Source organism: Pseudonaja textilis, chromosome 5 (assembly GCF_049901715.1).
Source record: "Pseudonaja textilis isolate UNSWEBS1 chromosome 5, rPseTex1.2, whole genome shotgun sequence".
NCBI lineage: Eukaryota > Metazoa > Chordata > Lepidosauria > Squamata > Elapidae > Pseudonaja > Pseudonaja textilis.
This window is the reverse complement of record NC_141994.1, coordinates 43,573,001-43,588,560: the sequence shown is the minus strand read 5'-3', so window position 1 is coordinate 43,588,560 and position 15,560 is coordinate 43,573,001. Positions and strand designations below refer to the sequence as shown.

The window sequence follows — 15,560 nt, the reverse complement described above, 5'->3', positions numbered from 1 at the left end:
GCAACACTGTTATATAATATTATATTAAAATCTATTTATGGAATGTTGCATTTCAAGTTTTACTTTACATGTAGTCCACTTGTTCAGTGACCATTTGAAGATACAAAAGTACTGAATTAGTAGTACTTTCAACCAGATCTGAAAGCTCTGGCCATCCCAGGGTCCTCACGATCAAGTGATCACTATTTGTGATCTTCCCTGCTGGCTTCCCACAAGCAAATCCAATGGAGAAGCTGATGGAAGATAGCAAGACACTTCCATGCTTTTTCTCTTGAAGATTTCTACAAAGGAGCATGAGATCCCAGGGATCTCATATTTTGTAGTATACACTCAGGCAGAAGCATCCTCTTCCCCATCCCAGCTACACTCATGTTTTATAGTAGCACCTGTTCATAGCATGAATGCACTTGTATGGTTCTGCAACATCCTTTCCCAGTCCACATGCACTTGCAACTCTCAGCAGCATTCCCTCCACTGCCTGTTCACAGTTGCATGGTGCAGCACATCCTCTCCCCAGCTCACACATATTCACACCTTACAGTGGCACCCTCTTCCACTCTGCAAGCACTTGCACCTTGCCACAGCACTGTCTCTCTGGCAGTCCTTTGTCTCTTCTCACTGTAGTAAGTTCCCTGCTTGTGAGCCACTCAGAACTTGCAAAACCTTCTACGCCTCAATTCCACCCGTGCTTTCTACAATTTTGTAAACAACAAACTAAAAGACTCAAGGTCCATCCCACCCCTGAAAGGACCTAATGGTAAAGACTGCAACAACGACACTATTAAAGCCAACCTCTTTAACACATTCTTTGGCTCAGTATTTGTAAACAGCAATGGATCATGCCCAGTATTTCCTAGTTGAACCACAGACAACTACAATGATCTAATACATATCGATTTTACAGAAGACAATGTTGAAAAAGCACTACACAATCTAAAACCATCTCTATCTATTGGAATATGTGCCTACTTCTTAAAAAAGCTACCCACTGCCATAGCCGAACCTCTAAGCATAATGTTTGAAAAATCTTTCAGGACCAGCTCCTTGCCAAAACTATGGTCACAAGCCACAGTCATCCCCATCTTCAAAAAGGGAGACCCCAGCCTAGTTGAAAACTACAGACCAAACTTTCTGTTAAAAATGATAGATTTAAACATGGAGAAAAAATATCAATATTTAATTTTGCACATTATAACTGCGGCCAGAATAACCTACACGCAAAACTGGAAACTGTCTTTCATTCCTTCAGAGGATATGGTAATTAAAAAAATACATGAATGTGCTGAGATGGATAGCCTAACCAAATTGTTAAAAAATTAACAAGATAGTGACTTATGAAATATGGAACATTTGTTATGATTGGTTAAAGAAAAGGTAATGTTTGATATTTGGATAAGTTATGGAAATGTCAGAAGACGTGCATTTAATTATAAACTATATAGAAAAAATTAAAACATTAAAAGAACGAAGGAGTTATTGTAACAAGGCAGATCATGTCAATGATAAAGATAAAGAAAAAAAAATTAACCATTGCTCAATATACGCTGATGAACACTATACAGAAGCCTGATGATGGCAGATGAGATTCTGCTGAAACGTTGCTACAACTTTAAAAGCACAACTACAATGACGTGGGAAAATACCCGAACAAAGCTGAATGCCATACATGTAAGTATCCGCAAAAACTTAAGAATATATATATATATATATATTTATCCGTTTTAAATGTATGTCAAATGTTTTTTTCTAGAATAAAAAATTTAAATAATAATAAAAAAGAAAATTACAGACCAATCTCTTGATGCTGCGTCACCTGTAAAGTCATGGCATCAATTATTAACCAATCCATCATCCTCCACTTAGAGATAAACAACCTACTCTCTAATAAACAATTTGGTTTCAGGAAAAAACTATCATGTAATCTGCAACTCTTACACTGCAAAAACATATGGACTACACAACTCGATCAGGGCAAAGCAATAGATGCAATCTACATAGACTTCTGTAAAGCCTTTGATTCAGTGGTACACAACAAACTACTCCTAAAACTAAAATCTTATGGTATCTCTGGACACCTGCATAACTGGATAGAAGCATTCCTGTCAAACAGACAACAAATGGTCAAAATTGGGAGCGTCCTATCAAAAACAGTACCTGTCAACAGTGGTGTCCCCCAAGGCAGTGTTCTAGGACCAACTCTTTTCATACTCTACATAAATGACCTCTGTGATCATATCAAGAGCAACTGTGTTCTCTTCGCTGATGATGTAAAGCTATTCAACACCTCAGACAATACTGCTACCTTTCAAAACGACCTGGACTGTATCAGAATGGTCAAACAAATGGCAACTTCAAATCTCAACAAATAAATGCTTTGTCCTACATATTGGCAAAAAAAATCAGAAAATAAAATGCAGGCTGAATAGTCAAGACCTTGTTGATGATCCAAACTCTGTCAAGGATCTTGGAGTACTCATCTCTAATGACCTAAGTGCTAGAGCCCACTGTAACTACATAGCCAAAAAGGCATTAAGAGTTGTTAACCTAATCTTAATCTTAGCTTTTTCTTTGATAATATTACACTACTAACTAGAACATACAAAACATTTGCTAGACCAATACTCGAATACAGCTCATCAGTCTGGAACCTACATTACGTATCTGATATTAACACAGTTGAGAAAGTCCAGAAATATTTCACAAGAAGAGTTCTCTACTCCTCTACTCATTGCAGAATACCTTATGCCACCAGACTTGAAATTGTAGACCTAGAAAATCTACAACTACACTGCCTTCGGTCCGATCTAAGTATAGTATATAAAATCATACATTGCAATGTCCTACCTGTTAATGAATACTTCAGCTTCAACCATAACAACACAAGAGCAAACAATAGATACAAACTCAAGGTTAATCGCACCAAACTGGATTGGTGGAAATACGACTTCAGCAACAGAGTGGTCAATGTCTGGAATATTCTACCTGACTCTGTGGTTCCTTCCCCAAACCCCAAAAACTTTAACCTTAGACTGTCTACTATTGACCTTACCCCTTTCCTAAGAGGTCTGTGGGGGACGTGCATAAGCGCACCAACGTGCCTACCATCTCTGTCCTATTGTTTCTTTTATTTTTTTATTTTTCTTATATGTATCCATGTATTCATAACTGTTTTTACTTATACCTATTATCTTGTAAGCAATTGACAAAAATAAATAAATTTAAAAAAAACGTCCTATTGGTTTGTTTATGGGAAGTCTGCAGGAAGTTGCAAGTCACACTCATATGAGACCCTCACTTAATAACTTGGGATCTTTGCTTAATGATGACAATAAGCACTGCTGGGATTGCTATTGTTAAACAATACAATTGCGTGTCATCACACTTTACCAACGCATTGCTTAGTGACAGTCACTCAAAATAACAAAGTTTTCTGGGAAGGTGGACTGAAGATAAACTTGCCTTTCACTTAAACAGCAAAGTCTATGCTTGAGAGAAAGATGTGTACTTAGCTGAGATACTCTCTGCCTGCCTATGGACTGTTAATTAAGAGGTTTTCAATCTATGTACTACATACACTATAATTTATAGTTTTTCTTACGTGCTTCTGGTTATCTTTCCTTTAATTAATTTAAATATATTTCTTCTATACTATCCTAGAAATATTTCAAAAACTCTTTTCTTTTTCAGCTGCAGGATTTCGCTTGTGGGATTCAGTAATAGCAACTGGATTAATCTGCATCTTCTACTGCTCAGTCGTATGTTAAAAATCTCTATAATTCACATTTTGTAAATTATTAGTAAAGCAATCCAAGTTAGATATGGAGCTTCTCAGTCATCTAGGTCATGATTGTTCCAAAGGAGCTTTTCTCAAGAGGCAATTGGACTTTCTGGTTTTTCTTTGAAGATGTTTTGCTTCCATCCAAGAAGCTTCTTCAGCTCTGACTAGAACTATTTATACTCCTTGCAGACAGTTGGTCATTTGCATTCTTTTAGCAGGTCATTAATATACCTATTTTTAATAAGGTATATGATGTATAAATTACTTCATAAATGCGTGGCACAACATAGGAGAACAAACACTGCTTTTAAGGGCATGAACTTTTCATCATGTAAACATTTCTGTATTATATAAAAACCAATCTATATACAAATATTTTTCTGTATTAATATTGTAATATATCATAAGTAAAGAAAAAAGGCCTCCACAAGAATATCACAAACAGCAGCTCCTAATTGTTTTCAGAAAAAGAAGCTGATATTATTTAGAACATGAATATTAATTTATTCAGTTGAAACGAACTGAATACTAGAATATAAATGAAAGCTCAACTTTTGAAATTTTTCTTTTCTAAAGCAAATACATGATCTATGCCAATATTTCTATATTTAGTGGGTAGTTTGTGCAAAAATCAGATTTCATATGCATGTTTATATAGGCAGAACATATATTTTACTATAGTTTATATCTGTTGTTTCCAACTAGGGTGGTCTAAAGGCAGTAGTCTGGGCAGGTGTTTTCCAATATATACTGATGATAGTTGGGCTGGGACTGGTATTTGCAAGGGCTGTGATCATTAAAGGAGGATTTGGTCCTATTCTACACGATGCTTACCAGGGAGGAAGATTAAATATTTGGGAGTAAGTACTCTTTTGCATGGAAACTAATAAAAATGCAACTTTTTATTAAAATTATTAAAAGTGTTTTTAAAGTTTATGCATTTGTATTTGAACTAGTGGACAAATGATATGAATCTTAATCATTTTAAAATAGCAAATTATATAATAATAATAATAATAATAATAATAATAATAATAATAATAATAATAATAATAATAATAATAGATTAATAACAGATTCCATTTCCCCCCACCCTGCCCTCCCCATCTGTAATTGGATCATAGCACTTGGTGATGTTAATTTATTGATGTTTTTAGGGATTTGTACTGTATGTATCTTTTATGATTATAAGCCATCCAGAGTTGCCCTGTGGTAAGGTGGTGGCCAATAAATATTATAAATAAATAAAACATTTTGTATTAATATAAGTTACTATAACAAGTGGATTTGGATTCATTTTTAAAGAACAGTCATTTATATTATATATAGACAGACATATTCTGTCTCTCCTGAAGCTTAGGAGGTTACTGTCATCTTATTAAAGTGATTGTTAAAGGCTTGTCTCTTTACCTAAATCATCTATATTATGAATGCCAAACTGTTTGTATTAAGATACTCATCTTGAATAACAACGTAACTCAGGAAGAAGAGCTTCTATTTTGTTTAAACTATCTATATAATAGCTATAAAAAATAAAGAATACATTGAGTGTTTTAAAAAGGAGTTATCTTTATTATCCTAATAAGTTTATAAAGTTTGCAGGAGAATTGCTCAAACTTGGACTGTATGAACCATAGCAACAGGATTCTCTTGTTTTGAAATTTTGAAAGTAAAATGTCTAAAAAATGGTAGCAATACTGCTAAAGCTGTAATTAATTGTAAAAAAAATTCTAAATCCTTGCCACTGCCCTTTAATGATGAGATGTGACTGACTCAAGCGATTCTCACAGTATGTTCACATAATAAGTATATCCCGTGAAATGCCACTGTTTCACTATTTTAAGGATTTGTAGGTAGTCCCTCAGAGAAAACTTTCTCCCCAAATAGTTTTCAGATCTGTACTATCTCTTAATTGTGTTCTATGTTCAGAATTTAGTCTTGTCTGCAGCCTTTTCCAAAAAGCCATAAGAAATAGTTTCCCCAACGCGTGGTCCTTCTTCACCTTTCCCTGTTTGAGCCAACTAACATTTTTTCCAACTTGCAACTGTGAAAGAAACAAAATGGCAACTATTTGGAGTTTCATACCTTTCTTTATGGAACAGAGAATTTTGTACTATTGTAATATATATATTATAGGAAAAATGGAGCTTGTTATAGAATAGATGATAGCATTGGTTTGATAACATGAGAAGTGTCACTTGTAAGACTGACTTTTTAAATTGTTTATAGTTTCTATATTTATACTGGGAAAACTTGAATTTTATTAAGTTGAAAAGTCCATTTTCCCCCCACTAAATTCTAGAGTTTTTTTAGTGACAATATTTAAATTATTTTCTTAAATTTTCTATGAAGCTTTAACCCGAATCCTTTGAAAAGACACACTGTGTGGACTGTTGTGATTGGTGGCACTTTTACTTGGGTTGGCATGTATGCAACAAATCAAAGTCAAGTTCAGCGATATTTTGCCTGCAGATCACAATGGGATGCCAAATGGTAAGTCTCCATATTGTAAATGCATTGTTCCAATCCAAACATCCTTGTAGCAATATTTTATGTTTATGTTTGTGTGTGTATGTATGTAGTGGTTGGATAGCTTAGTGGTTAGAACGCTGCTTTTGATGTGGGATACCAGGGTTCAAATCCCTTACTATTAGATGTCCTTGGACAAAGACCCCTAATGCTTCACCTTCCTACTCTGGTGGAAAAGTGACTACTGGAACAAACCATTTATGGACAAAACAAGAGAACCTAGAATTGATGGACTGCTACTACAGCAATAGATCTAATGAGAGAGTATATATACCAATAGCACTTAGAATTATATACCACTTTACAGTACTTTACAGCTCTCTCTAAGTGATTTACAGAGTCAGCATATTGGCACCAACAATTTTGGGTCCTCATTTTACCCACCTCAGATGGATGGTAGGCTGAGTTGACCTTGAGCCAATCAGTGAGATTTGAACTTCCAAATTGCAGGCAGCCAACAATCAGCAGAAGTAGCCAGCAGTACTTCACTCTAACCACTGCGCCACCATGGCTATATGGAACATGTGGGAACTATGGATAGGTAGAAGTTTTGCATCCACACCAACTGAGAAACAGCTAGTTACCCAATGCCTTAATATATTGAAGAGGAAACTGCTCTCACAACTTGAGATAGATCAATTACACATTACAACCTATACTCAAGAAGACCTGGAAAACCAACTGGGTGTGCAGCCAATCCCTGAAGCTGGGATGTCACTACCACCTTCTCCATTACAGAGCACAACAGTTGATAGGAGACATAAGATCATGGACAAACTAGCTGCAATCAACCCTCAAGACTGGTTGCCAAGGCTCATTGAGAAGTACTATCAGATAGTATTCTAAAAGATGTTGTTCTGCATAGATTTGAACCACTTAGCTAGATAACCACAAGGGCTGGATATGGACATATGTTCAAGAGTAGAACTACCATCAGTCATTGCCTGTATATGGATAAGTGAAGCCACATCTGCGCATGCATGGGATCTGGGCAGCAAACAACCCCCCCTCCACATTCCACAAAAAAATCACCCTGCATGGAACTGATCCCTGGAGCCTAAAAGGTTGGCGGTATTGCCCTAACAGACATATAGTCCAGTTACAAATACCTTGGTTTCTCACAGTCACATGGACACCATGAGGACGAAGCAAGGAAAACAGTAACATCCAAGTATCACCAAAGGATAGTACAGGTTTTGAAGAGCCAATTCTATAGGAAGAACAACAGTTAAGATGTACATCCCGCCAACTTCAAATTCCCTGCCAGTATAGTGAGCTGGCTAAAGAAGTACATGGAAGCTGCTGACATGAAGATCTGGAAGCTCCTCACAATGTATTGAGGTTTCCACCCCAAATCCAACACCCAGAGACTACACTAGCTGTAATGGGGGTGTTTGGGGCCTGGTGAGTGTCAAAAACACTGTCTTGGATGAAATTCAGAGCATCCAGTAATACATCAGTAAGATGGCACCCAAAGATGAGCTGCTGAGAGAACGCCTGAAGCAGCTGCAGATATGGGAGGAAGATAAGACAGAGAAAATGCCATGGCAGGAACATCTGCACAGAATACAGGCCAGACCATCCTAAGTCCAGATGGGACATCCCATGGAAGGTCATGGATAATAAGAAGGAAAGTTAAGGTCCCGTGGGACTTCCAGATCCAGACAGATAGGTAGGTACTAGCCAATCAATCAGACATTATGGTAGTAGACAAGGATCAAAAGACAGTGGTTGTGATAGATGTAGCAGTACCGTGTGACAGCAACATCAGGAATAAGGAGTAGAGGAACTGGAGAATATTAGGACCTGAAGGAGGAACTGGAGAGGAAAGACCAAAATGGTACCAATGGTGGTAAGAGCACTACGACTCCTAAGCTGGGAGAGTGGCTCTTAACAGATTCCAGGAACAACATCAGAGCTCTTTATCCAAAAGAGTGCAGTGCCAGGATATTTAAGATCCTGCACAGAACCCTCAAATTCCAAGGCTTCAGGAAGAGGACCTGAGATTGAGGAATACCTGAATGCTAGTTTTTTTGTGGTGATACTTGCACGATTCTTGGGGCAGAAGGGAATAAGAGGAAATGGTATTATATATTCTGCCTCAAACTTCAAATGAAAGGTGGAATACAAATCTCTTATATCTCATAAAGCAGATAAAAGTACAAAGTTAAGCAAGTCTCCATTATTATACTAATGCCATTTCAATATTTTTTTCATTTAACTTTGGTGGTCCTTTCTTGCAATATAATTAACAAAAAATTTAAAACTATAAAAGGAAACCACTAATACTTCATATTTTGCTCAATGTAAAAGTATTACAGCATATAAATGTGGCATTTCTATGATAGAAACATTAGAAAGAAATGTTTCTAATCTTCCAAACATTTATTCAATTTTATTATAGTGCTCTATATCTGAATCTTGTGGGCCTGTGGATAGCTCTGATTTTTGCTTCACTGAATGGATTATCAATGTATTCAATATACAAAGATTGTGATCCATTGACATCTGGAATTGTATCAGCTCCAGATCAGGTTTAGTATTCGGTACAAGTGAAATAATTGTCATTTGGACTTGTTTTATCTTTTCTTTGCATCTCCTATGTAAATAATTTATGGTCACATTATTCTGGAACAATTAAAATGCTTATACCAAAAATGTACTATTTTATTAGAAATAGATGTAAATCAATGAAGGAAGAAAATGATGTATTTTTAGAGTGGGGAGAACTTAAAACATATGTATTTTGTGAAAAGAGAAAGAGAAGGAAGGAAGGAAAGAAGGAAGAGAAAGAAGGAAATAAAATAAATAAATAAATTTGTGCAGTTTTACAAGATCCAATATGGATCAGTCATTGTGACCAGAAGTTTACTGTTCCTCTGAGAAATACCAGTAAACTTCTGGCCCTGGTGACCAACCCAGTTTGGATCTTGTTACATTATCCTGGGACACTTATATTTGCTTCGTTTTGTGAAGTGTTTTCAAATATATCTGATGCAATATAACAACTACTGTTAACACAAATGATGGCTTCTCTCTTCAAATGATGGCTTCTTGATTTATTTTATTTTAGCAGCTGTGCTAGAGAATATGTAGTATCTATCCTAGTTTAATTCATTGACAAACAATTTCTAATGCAAACAATTTTAAATGTTTATGGGTCCAATTTTTGGTTGTAGTCTGAAGAACACAAATTCTCTTGGTCTTATGCTGGTAGCATCAGACCCGATTTTTTATAACAAAGAGAATAAAATATAAAGATGTAATTTTCCTCTTGTCACAACAAATATAAACAATTTTTAAACTTGTCACTTTATCTTAAAAAACAGTATCTTCATCCCATAACACATTTCTTATTTATAGAAAAATCGTTAAAACATTGACCTCCAGTCATGGTAAGCAAAGTCCATTAAAGATGGACTTTGATAGAAATAATAACATCTATTTTAATCTTGATCAAATAAACCAGGGGTGTCAAACTCGCATTGTCATGATGTTGTCACATGACTGACTTTTTTCCCCTTTGCTAAACTGGGCATGGCCAGTGCGTGATGCATCTGGCCTGTGGACCATGAGTTTGACAGCCCTGAAATAAACCAACTTTATATTTCTTCCCTTTATTTTTTAAGATATTTGAGTCTTTAATCCCTTCAAATATTGTGCTGTACCTTTATTTTTTTTTCCTGTTTCTTTTTATCAAGTTTCTATTTATCAAGTTTTATCAAGTTTTAGATTTTCCTATGTAAATAATTTATGGTTAACAGGTCTCCTTTTAACAGGTCTCCTTAATGTCTAATATAAGAAAATTATCCCAATCAATTCTCCAGGTTTGTTATTTGCATTTCCCCTTTAATTATTAAGGGAGCATTTGGATCATTTGTATATCCAGTATTTCATATTTTTTCCTGATCATTCTTGTACTCAGCCATTTTAAAATCTGTTAAAATCTATTTCCATCTTATCTAATTCTAGATTTAAATCAAAGACTACAAAATATAAACATGTCAAAAAATCTATAACAAAGGAGAGCATATTGTTTCCTTTATTGATTAGTGGATAAAATTTCCTTTAAAAATATACTGCCCCTATATATCTTGCCTTTGCCATGTGGCCCAGATAATCTTTGTGCCTTGCCTCCGCGGCTCACTTGCTCTCCTCACCAAAGGTAAGTATGCCACTCGCTCACCCTTCACGTCAGGTCAGGGGCCAGAGACACACTACTTCTCAGCTCTGGCCTTGGCCCGGAGCCCCTGCACGCTTGCCATTAGCCTCGGCTGGGTCAGGGAACGTGCCATTCCTTGGCTGTGGCCTTGCTCCGGAGCATCTGCCCACCTTGGCTGGGTTGGAATGTGCCATTCCCTGGCTCCAATCTTGCCCTGGAGCCTCTGCCTGCTTGCCGTTCACCTCGGCTGGGTCGGTGAACACACCATTCCCCCGCTTTGGCCTTGCCCCGGATCCTCTGCCCACCTTCAACATGGCTGCTGCTTCTCTTTGCCGCAGCACTTTCTAGATGGGACTTAGAGGAAAGCAGTGGCTCACAACTGCTAAATTGCACAAGATACTCTCCCAGCATTGCGGAGAGAAGTAGCCGCTGGCCTAGAGAGCGGAGATGGAGGGGAGCATGGCAGGCCCCGAAAGGCTGCTCGTTTGAGCCATGCTTTGTGGCGGAAGTTGTGCATGCGTACATGCACAGAAGCTGCACTGCACGCATGCACGTATGCACGTGCTCACAATTCTGGTGGTGGAATTATTTGAAACCCACAACTGATGTCAACCCATATAAAAAGGAACATAATTTATGTAGATTAACAACTAGAGAATAATATATGTATGTGTAAGTCATAATTGTTGAGTTCTCAGATTACATGACTGAAACTAAATATATTTCAAATTTGATTTTCAACTATAGATTGTAAAGAGCAAAATAAAAATACATGTTTCATATTTATTAATTGTAATTTTTTTTAGCTCATGCCATATTTTGTCCTGGATATTCTAAAAGATTATCCAGGTTTACCAGGACTTTTTGTGGCTGGAACCTATAGTGCTTCATTAAGGTAAGTTTTAAATGTGACATTATAAAGCTCACTGATAAGTTAGTTTTTAGTGTGACAAGTTTAGTGTGATAGTTTTTAGTGTGATAAGTTTGGTCGTTAAATGAATGGTTTTAAGTTAAGGACAATCTGTATTATAAGACAAAATTTATTAAAAGTATAGTATTTTTTAAAAGTAAGGATAAATCCGACAATCTCACCATTAACAGATATCAGCATCAAATGCTGAAAATGTTATAGCAAAGAAGGTACATTCTATTTATTAAGAAATAATGGATGACCAACCTTATTTACAACTCTAAGGTTTTGAATTAATCTCTAGATAGGGGGATTAGAATCAGGTTGCTTCACCAGGGATTAGAAATTTAAATTCATATCTCTTTTTCCAATAATGATTGAGTAACAGGACGAATGCCTTTTACTGCCGCTCTGTTCAGGGTATACTGAGGCATTCCTCAGTAATGAAATATGAGACTTTAAATGAATTTAGACTATATCATCTGATTTAATCAACCAAAAGCTGACTTTATATGATCTATAATTGTTTAGAAATACAATGTAAAAGCAGGTCGGGCAAAACGTTGTCTTTAGAATAGTAAACTTTAATAGAGTCCATTTGATCAGCTGCTACTTCCAGCATTGCTGTCACCCAATTATGATCCTCAATGTGTGGAATGCCCATGAAAGCACTTTTGATTTATTTATTTTCGAAAGTGCAATGCAATGTACAAGTGAGATAGCTTGGTTATTAATAAATTTCCTTCTGTTTCTTTTTTCTTGCTGGATTTTTTGATGGTCTTTCTATGGTTTTAATGTTTCAGTAAAAATGGTAATAGTTTTAAGTATTTATTTATAAAATGCCATTTTATAATTTACATAGAAAGTCTCCAAAAGACTAACATCTAAATCAGTTCCTACCAAGAAAGAATGGGTATTAGGTAAAGGCCCCAAGTTGCTGGCAGATGTTCAATTTCTCTGTGGAAATTGGAGTGTCAGAAATTTTATGTTAATTATAATGCAAGAACAGCAGTAATGAGAGGACCGCTTGGAAATTTCTTTGCCACTAGACATTAGTCTAGCTTAGTCTTGGGGAGTCCTCTTGTGTGGGGGCTGAAGGGGGGGTGTTGAGCCCAGAAATGGGTTGGATTCCGCATTTAGGATGTGACTGGGAGATGCACCCCTTGTGGGAGACTGCTACACTGGAGCTGAAACCACTACTCCACTGTGGTGCACGCAGGCAGCCCTGGGACATCTGCCTGCCTGGAGCACTGCCACCATCAGGTGCTGGCCCCATTGGGATCTGAAGGGCAGGGCACTTGGAATGGCAGAGGCGCGTGAAAACTCTGGAGCTCGCTTTTGGGACGGATCAGTTCGTCCAAGCCAAGCTTTGCTCTCCAGGAAGGACTCCGTGGCCACACTTTTTGAAAAGGACTTTTAGTGAAGCCTCCAATGTGGTGGCCAAGATCCAATCCCAAGCCAAAAAAACCAGCTCTCCCTTCCCCTCCTGGTGCGACTGCTTTGTCTCGCTAAATTGGGCCTAGAGCCTGGGGGAGGATGAGGAATTTAATGGGCAGGAGGGGGGGAAGGACAGAATGGCAGCAGAGCGAGGTTCATGAAGTAAACTCAAGTTTCTTAGCTTGGACCAGCAAAAGGCAGCAGGTGACTCCCTTCTTCACACCGGATCTCCTGGCAGCAAGGAGGGAGAGGGAGAAGGGGGAGGCTGCTAGCAGAGAGGGGAATGCTTCTGGAACAAGGGGAGGCAGGAAGAGAAAAGGCAGCTTATAAGAGTGGAGGCAGGAGAGCAAAGCAAGCAAATGAGTGAATCTTTGGCCTCCCCAATGGCCTCTTTATTTCCCCTTACTCCCATCGCAGCCGGGTAGCATTCATCTCCTCACATGAGAAGCAACCGAAAGGCCTTTCGCCAGGAGCACTGTCCTTATTCAGATGTCCTGGCTCCCTCTGGCTTGGCCCTTGGCCAAGCACAGCTGCCCCATCAACCAAGTAGAGAAGTGGACCCGGTTCGGCCACACCATCACCACCTGCGCCCAAAATCTTCTATTTTGAAATGTTTCTTGAAAGTCACCCCAAAGGGTTGAGCAAAGTAGGCTCCTTATCCTACATTCTCATTAGGGGTAGTCCTCAATCTATGGCCACAACTGAACCAAAATTTCCATTGCTAAGCAAGATTTAAGTGAATTTTGATCTGTTTTGTGATTTTCCTTGCCACCGTTAAGTGAAGTTCAGTAGTAGTAAATAAATAGAGATTGGATGTTGTTGAGGCCTTTGAGGCAAGCGGCCAGGAGGCGGGGCTGAGCATGGTAAGTGATGCCACCCAGCCACGCCTACCGATGTCCACCCAGTCACATGACCACCCAGCCACACCTACCCAGCCTGTCATTAGGGCAGAGAACCGGTTGTTAAATTATTTGAATCCCACCACTGGAAATGTATAATCTGAGATCCAAGAGTCACATTTGGGTTCCAAATCATTGACCTCTAGCTTGTATCAATTTATACATTTTGGTATGATTCAAAAAACTATAATTAGTAAAATATAGTGGAAAATAATGATATATTAGAAATATAAATAAAGTTATATCAGATTTTATTTTTAAGTCCTCAAGGGCCATTTCTGTCATTCAAAGGCCAGATATTACAATGTGCAACTGTTATGTAAATGTTTAAATAAATACTGGGCTACATGTAATATTACATTTGTAGATTTCCATTGAGCAGTGCCTTTTGTGGAGTGTGATACTGTGGAATAAATACTGCTTTCATGATGAAAGTTGTTTTATTCCTAGATGCACATCATTGCATAAAATCAATAACTGCTGAAACTCTTATTGACATCCTAGAATAGAGATTCATATTTGGTTGCCTTAATAATGCTCCAGTTCTTTACATACTTTTTCATGGATAAACCCCACTGAATTGCATTAGGAAACAATCTTGGGAAATAATTTCTTACATTTTACTCAGATTGGAAGGCCACTGTTTTATGTCATTCATTCCATATATACGGTATATTGCATTAACTAGTTCTGAATGGAATGCCAACTTGTTAAGCAAGCTGTTTATAAGTTTTATTGCTTACCATTCTATCAGTCTGATATTAAACTAGTCAGAACTTTAAAAAAAACATATATTCTAAATAAGTGAGACATCCTTTGGAATAGAAGACTCTTTCACTAGAAAGAAAGCCTCTTTCTTTCATCAAAATAAATTAATTAGCCCTCCAAAAGGAATATAATAAAAGAAAACCCATGGAAATAGCAATAAAATCTCTCTCTGTATGTATACATAATCAGATCAAGGAAACATAACAATAACAACAAAATTACCATCAACTAACCAGCTCTCTCACCATACAACAGACACAGAAATATAATTTTGCAGATATGTGTTTGGTTGTGCAGATAACAAAAGCTGAGAGTTAGTTTGGATTATAATAGAATATAAATGAAATAAATAATAGGTCTGTATTTTGCTGCTTGTCAGATTAACTTTATTTTTTTCTTATTAGCTCATTTTTAATATTTGTGAAATAATAATGCAGGTTAAACATTAACAATGCTTAATTTTATATTTTTTTAGTTCAGTATCTATCAGCATCAATGCATTAGCAACTGTAACTTTAGAAGATTTCATTAAGCCTTATTTCACACTGTCTGAAGAAAAGTTATCATATATTGCCATGGGAATAAGTAAGTTTATCTTTAGTATACTGCTTTGAAAATTTATATGTAAATGCTGTAGAATCTTATTAAGAATAGTTTCTATGATGATTTCTTCCCTTTTTAATATGTTGATGATTTGTCATGTTAAAAAAGTATAGGTAGATCTGAAGACTATGCAAAGCATTTGAAGGCTACAGATGACTCTGAATTTCCAAATTGTGCACTACTGATTTATTTATTTTTAAGTATGTTATTATGCTAAATTGCCATAACAAAACACAATCTACATTGCTCAGTCAAGGCAAGGCGCAATTACTGCTAGAAAAGCTCTTTCCGGCTTGCAAAGATTGCATTTGCTGGCTTTCTGACTATGTTTTGCATCACTGGGTATGCCTGTCAGCAGCTGGAGAAAAAGGCAAAAGTAAGTAGTGGGGCAGGGAAACGGCTCCCAAGCATGATATGGGCCTCCTGGCCTGTGGCAGGTTTCCACGTGGTAGTGGGCTCAGTACCCAGCTGAAG

At 37.1% G+C, this 15,560-nt stretch overlaps 1 protein-coding gene across 1 annotated transcript in view; it reads left to right on the top strand.

The window, feature by feature from the left end:
- Window positions 1-15,560, top strand: part of LOC113438245 (sodium-coupled monocarboxylate transporter 1-like) — a 29,649-nt gene that overhangs the window by 3,427 nt on the left and 10,662 nt on the right. The window contains exons 4-9 of the mRNA XM_026703530.2: window positions 3,688-3,755; window positions 4,484-4,638; window positions 6,131-6,271; window positions 8,712-8,841; window positions 11,276-11,364; window positions 14,959-15,068. Coding sequence (XP_026559315.2) covers window positions 3,688-3,755; window positions 4,484-4,638; window positions 6,131-6,271; window positions 8,712-8,841; window positions 11,276-11,364; window positions 14,959-15,068 — 693 coding nt within the window. The remainder of the gene's footprint in view (window positions 1-3,687; window positions 3,756-4,483; window positions 4,639-6,130; window positions 6,272-8,711; window positions 8,842-11,275; window positions 11,365-14,958; window positions 15,069-15,560) is intronic.